This window comes from Brassica napus, chromosome C9 (assembly GCF_020379485.1).
Source record: "Brassica napus cultivar Da-Ae chromosome C9, Da-Ae, whole genome shotgun sequence".
NCBI classification, from domain to species: domain Eukaryota; kingdom Viridiplantae; phylum Streptophyta; class Magnoliopsida; order Brassicales; family Brassicaceae; genus Brassica; species Brassica napus.
This window is the reverse complement of record NC_063452.1, coordinates 58,427,950-58,436,502: the sequence shown is the minus strand read 5'-3', so window position 1 is coordinate 58,436,502 and position 8,553 is coordinate 58,427,950. Positions and strand designations below refer to the sequence as shown.

The 8,553-nt window shown below is 37.8% G+C and overlaps 1 protein-coding gene across 1 annotated transcript; it reads left to right on the top strand.

The window, feature by feature from the left end:
* The first annotated feature begins 5,810 nt into the window (after positions 1-5,810).
* On the top strand, positions 5,811-7,639 carry LOC106417565. The gene is made up of 3 exons (XM_013858349.1): positions 5,811-6,554; positions 6,742-7,203; positions 7,316-7,639. The coding sequence occupies exons 1-3, from the start codon at positions 5,811-5,813 to the stop codon at positions 7,637-7,639; spliced, it is 1,530 nt and encodes a 509-aa protein (XP_013713803.1).
* Positions 7,640-8,553: the final 914 nt, after the last annotated feature.

Sequence of the window (8,553 nt, the reverse complement as noted above, 5' to 3'; positions counted from 1 at the left end):
GAAGTCTACAGGACTCGGGAAATGTATCATTGAAGGCAATGATGAAATTGAAAGTGAAAAGCATAGAGCCATAACAATTATGCGCTATCATCTCACTGAGGAGCTGAGAAATCAGTATGAAAATATTGAGGATCCTTATGATCTTTGGATAAAGCTAAAATCCATATACTCAATGGAATTATGGCGAAAAGCCATGAATGATTGGAAGATTCTCAGGTTGCAGGATTTTAAATCCGTGGAAGAATATAATTCTGCTCTAATGAAAATAGCTCATAGTCTTGAACTATGTGATGAAGTGGTTACAGATAATGATTTACTGTATAAAACATATTCCACATTCCATCCAAAAGATCAGTTGCTATTACATAAGGCTAAAGGTTTCACAACCTATAATGACCTATTGTCATACCTATTGGCAACTGAGCAAAGAAAACAGAAAGTTAAAGATACCATTAACAGATTTGAGAAACTTCAGAAAAGATACATTGAGCAACGAAACAGTGAGATGAGACCTCCTGAAGTCAATGAGGCTAAGAATGGTAAGGAGGAATCCAAGGAAGCCGTGTGGAAAAATATGGATTGTGAGGCCGCCTTATACATTGACTAAAGAAAGATCTCGACATGATAATTTTATTTTTCTGTCTATGATTTTGTGATTTGCTTTTAAACCTATTTGATGTTTCACGCTTTTATATATATAAAAGAGTTTGTTTTGATTTTATTATATCTTGCCTGATCTTACTTGAACATATGAATGTTTTTATTGATAAAGAGTTGCCTAAAGGGCATAATATCAAGTAAGAAATCGTGAAAGGGGTATAGTAAGCCTAGTAAAGAAACTATGGCTAAGGAATTGCCTATAAGACATTATACACACCCAATGATATGTGACCCATTGAGTTATAAATGGTTTCCAAATAGAAACAATGGGCAAAGAAGGAAACAAGTTCCTTCGGATTTAAAGAAAGAAAAAAAAATGCCTAAGACCTTATAAGAAAGTGGTCGAGACTATACCTATGATCTCTACTGATTTAAACTATGCCAAAGATCAGTATAACGAGAGGCAAGAGCCGTGGTGACCATATTGAGATACACCACGAAAATTATACACTATATGGTATGATAAGATTAGCCATCCTAGTCTAAAACTTGATGCAAAAATTAATATTGAAAAGACACAAAGAGTTATCCCATAAAAGATCTCACGTTGTGAAACATGTACACAAAGGAAAACTCATTAAGGCTTTATTGTCCTAAGCACCACGAAATTATAGTATGTTCATGAGGGGGAGAGAGGATAAAACCCTAAATCCATGATCACACTACACATTCGTGAAGCATGGTATAGAACCATATTATAAACGACTTGGCCATGAATTGGCCACGACTTGACCGTGACTTGGCCGTGACTTGGCCGTGACTTGACCGTATAGTGCAGGCTTGACCGCACACAATCCATTACCTATAAAGGTTCGGCAAAATAAGCTATTACCTATAAAGGTTCGGCCATGTAAAGCCATTATCTATAAGGATGATATTATAAAGTCTATAAGCTTGGGGACATTATGAATTTACATGTATAGAATGATAATATGCATCAGGCCATATAAGTGAGCATAGATATTTCCATCTCAGATTATATACGAGTCATAAAACCAGACATACACCATCTTAAGAGATTTTGAATAAACCACCACATACATATGTGTGCCGTCTAAGATGAAATCTCAGAAGAGGATTGAGAATATATAAGAATAAGAACTTTCTCCAAAAATTCAAAAGAACCGTGAGCCAAAATATGGGTTGTCAAAATAGTGGCCAGGTACGGATTGCATGAAACAAATGAATCCGGATATTCAATATTAAAGGAGAAAGATTATAAGCTGGATAAAGAAAGATTAAAAAGTAAACGAATGATAAGAATGGTTTTAACCATCATTTTCTTGGCAAAGATCCTCGGAGTAGAGATTATGATTTAAGACGTCCAAAGAAAGATTATACAAAGTTAGATAATCGAGATGCCAGACACTGACCCGAAGAGTTTATACAAGATAGACCAAGTGTTCCATAAGATAAAGGAATCTCGGATAGAAAAGAATGGTGCATAGAATACAGATCCGAGATTATAAGAGAAACCATACCAGACATTGAGAAAAGGCTGCGCAGCTACACATCTAAGGTACCAAACCATGTAGTCTTGGGACGCCAAAGCTACTAGATAACAAAGGTCCTAGATAACGAAATCTCAAAGTGATTAGATCATGTCTGGAACATAATGGAACCACATATGAAGGTGTAGACACACACATGAATGTTATATAAAAGATGCATAAGAGAATAGCACTTGAACATAAAGAGATAAGCGAGGATCATGAACACACGAATGAGTACTCATACAATCATAAAGATCATACAATCAGAAAGATAAACGTGGAGGTTCAAAGTATCTAAAGGAGAGATGGGCGTATTGGCCATATACATATACATAAACGCCATATGATAAAACCAATGAAATAGATGGATCTTGTGAGATAAAGAAACTGTGAGAAAAGGCACATGATCACGAGGTCTAGAGTGTTCATGTTTCCTAATAACAACATTAGATCATAGCTTGTTACACAAGGTACTCACAGAGATCAAAGGAACATATTATAAGGAGATGAACTCCTATGTGGTGGTCGCTGCTACAAAATTTTGAAATTAACAAAAGGTCTGGTCATAAGAAAATATATACAATGATGTAGTAAAGCAGCATATGGATCACTGGATAAGATGAAAGAACAGTTTCGTTCCTAAGCTGATTCATGGACTGAAAAGCAGCTGTATATAGTATGTAAAAGAAATTGATCACAACATGATCTTGGAGTTGTATAAAAGACAATCCAATAACAGTCCATATATTTATAAAGATTCGATATTCCTTGTGCTTATACTAAACCTAAAAGAGGTTAGAAGACTGATACAGAACAAATCTGTAGGCGTCTGGCCCTTATTCTTCTTGATCACGAGCTAGTAGAAAAGATCAACCATCAGGTTGCAATCCGACATCAGATCCCTTAAGGATCCAGCATAGCATAATAGTTTACTGCTGTTGTATGACTTACTCCCACAAGGCTTTGTCGTGAGGATAAGAGGAGATGTTTAATCTATCCTTCCCTGTCGGATATAAAGTATTGTAGTCCATAAGCTCGTGAAAGCCGAGATTCATGACCTAATAATGTATACTTAGCGTGTGATATGATCCACAGAAACTGAGGTCATGAGACGCCATCATCATTATTAAGATAGGAATGCAAAAAGAATAATGAGTACGGTATTACCTAAGGCAAAAGAGACCAATGTCCACATATGAGATCCATGAGTGAGTTCGGTCAAAGAGCCATAACTTAATAAGAGATTATAAAACTCACAGCAATGATCATTGATCTTGAACACTCATGAGACAAGTCGTAGACATGTATAGACGAGGTCTATGACCCGGACATGGATTGGCCAGATTGAAACATGGTCGAATGGTAACCATAAATTGCCAAAGTAAAGAGTTTGCCAGTAGACAAACACGTCTAGACCATGAACACATGCAAACACGATTTGCAAAGACCAAATAGTGATCTCCGAGGACAATATGGTTCATATTGTTTAAACCACATACTTTACCGGGACACTCGATGTCAAGAGACATGAGAAACGACCTAAGAGGTCGAAGTGATCTAGTTACGGCTTAGTAATGAAACTAGCCGATTACTCCCATCCTATATATACAGGAAAGATCACGCATCAGATGCGTAGAATGTAGAAACCTACAGTGAGGTTCACATCAGGGGGAGTAGTGCGTGTTGTACTCTTTTTCCTTCATCATGGTTTTGTCCCACTGGGTTTTCCTGATAAGGTTTTAATGAGGCAACATGAAGCGTACTACAAATCATGTATGGTTATGGCATCCAAGGGGGAGTGTTATAAATCCAATGGTGAATGTCCATAACCAGGCCCGGCCCAATACATAGAAGATAGAGAGATGGCCGAAACCCTAAAGAGAGGAGAGAAAGAGAGAGCCGACTTTAGAGAGAGAGAGAGAGAGAGAGAGAGAGAGAGAGAGAGAGAGGCGGCCACACACACAAGACTAGGAGAAAAGGAAACCCTATTTCATTTTCCTTATAAGTTTATGTTTTAGTAGTTTTCCTAAATCTAGATGGATTAGGATATGTACTATTTCTATTTATCTTTATCTTGTAATCCTTATATAAAGAAACCTCCATTGATCATTAATAATAACACAGAAATATTTAGTCTTTAAACTCTCTAATTACAACAAAAAACAAATTGGGACTAGTGCAAATGCACTCTTGGTACTACCCAAGAGCGGGGCATGCCAAACACATGTAAGAGTTAAAAACTGCGAGGCCGTACTAATATAAACATATACACTCATGCGTTGAAACGTACGACTCTAGCTTTGTAGTAGGCATGGGCATTCGGGTCATCGGGTCGGGTTTGGATCAGATCCTTTCGGGTCCGGATCTTTCGCGTCTAAGAGTTTAGGACCTGATAGGATAATTTCAAATTCTCGGTTTCGGATCGGTTCGGATCATGTCGGGTACGGGTCGGGTCTTAGATAGTTAGACCCATTCGGGTAACTAGAATTTATTGGTTCGGATTCGGTTCGGTTTTGGGTCGGGTTCGGTTCGGGTTCGATTTAAAAAAGACCTAAAAATACAAAAAAAAATATCTGAAAATATTTATATATCCGAAAATATTCGAAATTTTATTTAAATTTTTTGTTTTTTATTATATTAAAATGTGTATATATATTAAACTATGCGAGATACAACAACAATTCGTTGTCTCCTAGTGGTTGACCTTCCATGTTCTCTAGACAAATAAACCGTCTTCGATTCCCCCTTGATGCATTTTATTTAATTTACATTATTAATTTGAGTACCCATCGGGTTTCGGCTTTGGATCGGGTCGGGTCCAAGACCCGCAGATCCTCTGCAACAAGACCCGATAGGGTAATTCGATCGGGTCAGTTCCTACCCGAACCGGGTTTTTCGGGTCGTTTCGGGTTGGATCTTCGGGTCCGGATAAAATGCACGGGCCTACTTTGTAGCTACCCCGCGCTACCCTCCTCTTCGTATTCGTGACAGCTGATTTGGTTGTCGTTCGATAATTTAATAAATGATCAAAAACCTTTTAGCTAAAAACGTTTCTTACATTCAGATTTTATAACAGTGTGAATTGCAGGTATTTTTCATACAGAAATCGATACCATGGTCTTCAGATTGTCATTGTATCATTCTCCCCAAAATTTATTGACATCACTCATAGGATTAAAATACCACATAATTAATCAAGTATACACAGTCTCTAATATTGAAAACCATATATGCATCATATAATTAATCAAGTATACACAGTCTCCCCAAAATTTATTGACATCACTCATAGGATTAAAATACCACATAATTAGTCAAGTATACACAGTCTCTGGATTTGGAGCTGAAGCTACGGATGCTGTCTTGGAATTCTTTCAATCGGACAGGCTTCTCACGCAATGGAATGCCACCTCCTTGATCCTGATTCCAAAAACAACAAATGCGGATCAGGCCAAGGACTTCAGACCTATCTCTTGTGTTAACACTCTTTACAAGGTTATCTCCAGATTATTAACAAAGAGACTTCAGGACATCTTGGTCAGTGTAATCTCACCTTCTCAATCAGCCTTCATCAAAGGAAGACTTCTGGCTGAAAATGTTCTACTGGTTACTGAGATTGTGCATGGCTACAATAGGAAAACTATTTCAAAGAGGGGCATGCTAAAAGTGGACCTCCGTAAGGCTTTTGACTCCATAAGGTGGGATTTCATCCTCAGCACACTTAGAGCCATCCATTTTCGTGAAGTCTTTGTTAAGTGGATTGAGGAATGCATAACAACACCAACCTTCTCTATCACGGTGAATGGAGCATCTGGAGGCTATTTTAAAAGTAGACAGGGACTGCGGCAAAGTGATCCACTGTCACCCTACCTCTTTGTTTTGGCAATGGAGGTTTTTTCAAGTCTGCTAGCTTCAAGATTTGATCTGGGCTACATCGCTTATCATCCAAATACTTCAGAGCTTCAACTCTCACACTTAATGTTCGCTGATGATGTGATGATCTTCTTTGACGGTGGTGCGGCTTCCCTCCACGCCATCTCTGAAACGCTTGATGATTTTGCGGGGTGGTCTGGACTCAATGTAAACAGGTATAAATCAGAGCTATTCTTGGCTGGACTGACTCCTCAAGAGACAGAGGAAACAGCAAGGTATGAGTATCCTATTGGAACACTTCCTACTAGATACTTGGGGTTGCCTCTTATGCATAGAAAGCTTAGGATATCGGAATATGATCCTTTGCTAAATAAACTTGCTGGAACTTTTAGAGCTTGGGCTGTGAAAATGCTGAGTTATGCAGGGAGGTTGCATCTTCTGTCCTCTGTTATCAATGGGACAGTTATATTCTGGATGTCAGCATTCATCTTACCCAAGGGCTGTGTGAAAAAGCTTGAATCTATATATGTGTGCTAAATTCCTCTGGAAAGGAAGTATTGATGAGAAAGCCTCAGCTAAAGTTGCTTGGAATACTGTCTGTCTGCCAAAATCAGAAGGAAGATTGGGCCTAAGGAAGTTCATTGTCTGGAATAAAGTCCTCTGCCTGAGATTTGTATGGCTGATTTTCGCTGATTCTAACTCATTGTGGGTAAAGTGGCACAAGCACCACCACTTGCGCAATATCAGCTTCTGGGCCGTTGAATCAAAAACCGCAGATTCTGCTTCTTGGAAATCGATTCTGTCCCTAAGACCCTTGGCTGAACAGTTTCTGAAATGCAAAGTAAACAATGGAGCCAATGCCTATTTCTGGTACGACAACTGGACTCTCCTTGGCAGCCTCATCAATTTCCTAGGTCCAACTGGCCCGAGAGACCTTCGCTTGCCTATCTCAGCCTCGGTGCGTCAAGCCTCAAACCCTACAGGGTGGCGGCTACCTCACCCTCGCTCTGACAACGCCCTGGCTCTTCATGCGCACCTAACAACAGTCATAGCGCCTCACCAGCAGACCCAATTTGACTCCTTCCATTGGATCGTTGATAATAAAGACTGCAAAGGTTTCTCCTCATCAAAGACTTGGGAAGCAATCAGACCGAGATTAGCCAAAGAGTTGGGCAACGTCAGTCTGGTTTAGTGGAGCAATACCAAGACAGGCCTTTAACATGTGGTTGGCCAACCTAAACAGGCTGCCTACAAAAGTCAGACTTCTTGCATGGGGATTAAATGTTCAGCCAGCTTGTAGCCTCTGTAACTCACACGATGAATCTCGAGACCACCTGTTCCTCATTTGTAGCTATGCAAACTCTCTGTGGCAGATGGTTTTCTCGCGTCTTGGTCCTCAACGTCGTCTCTTCGTCACTTGGAACGAACTTCTGTCTTGGACCAGATTGTCAACTTCTTCAGCGCCATCTACTCTTAGAAAGGTAGCTACTCACTCACTCATCTACAACGTTTGGAGACAACGCAACGAGGCGGTTCATCGAGGCGGCTTTGCAACATTGCAGACAACATTCAAGACCATTGACAGGGACATCCGCAACACCATCACTGCATGAAAAGATAGAAGGAAATTCAGTTCCCTCATGATTTTATGGATCCGGTGACTCTTTTTGCACCGGATCACATTCACAGTATCTTCCTTGTTTTTATTTCTTTTTTGCCAAGGAAACACATAAATAGGCTAATGTAACCTAAACATTTCATTTTATGATATTTACAGTTTTGGAAAAAAAAATATATGCATCATGCATGCATGTCCCCGAAACGTTAACGTAGCTGTATTCTGACTTTGTTTATGAGTGAAGTTTTCAAGTAAAAAAAATAATTAAATCAGAAAATTATCGTATACTAGCGATGTTTGTATCTTGTCTGATGAAATTTATTTATGTAATAAAATAAACAATTATAAAACAAACTAACTGGTGTAAAATTTTCTTAATTAATAGTATTGCTTTAAGGAGGACAAGGACACGGATTTATTATGAAGTACTTGTGAATTGATATTTTTCTTTAGTCTTTCTTCTATTTTAACTAGGGTTACAATACAATGAATAAAACAACCAAAGAGGTTAAAACTTTTAAATTCACGGAAGATGCACTTTCCTATACATTACTACATATGTAATCACCGCAATCATTTTTTTTAAAAAAAAATGGTGACATGACATATTAAAATGATGATATGAATTTTATCTAACTATGATATGACTTAACATAATTATGATAAAGTTCAACTATAGAAATTCATATATATATATATATATATATACATATTATCAATAAGTATATGGTAATTGCCTTAATTAAAAATTAAAAAAAAATAAATCTAAAATAAGTTTATTATAAACTTACACATTAAACAAGTTAAAATAAATTAATATATTCATTTATTTATCAGTATTTATGTATTTCAATGTTTCAATATAAAGAAACTATTGAATATTAAACAAAAACATTGATATATGTTTTT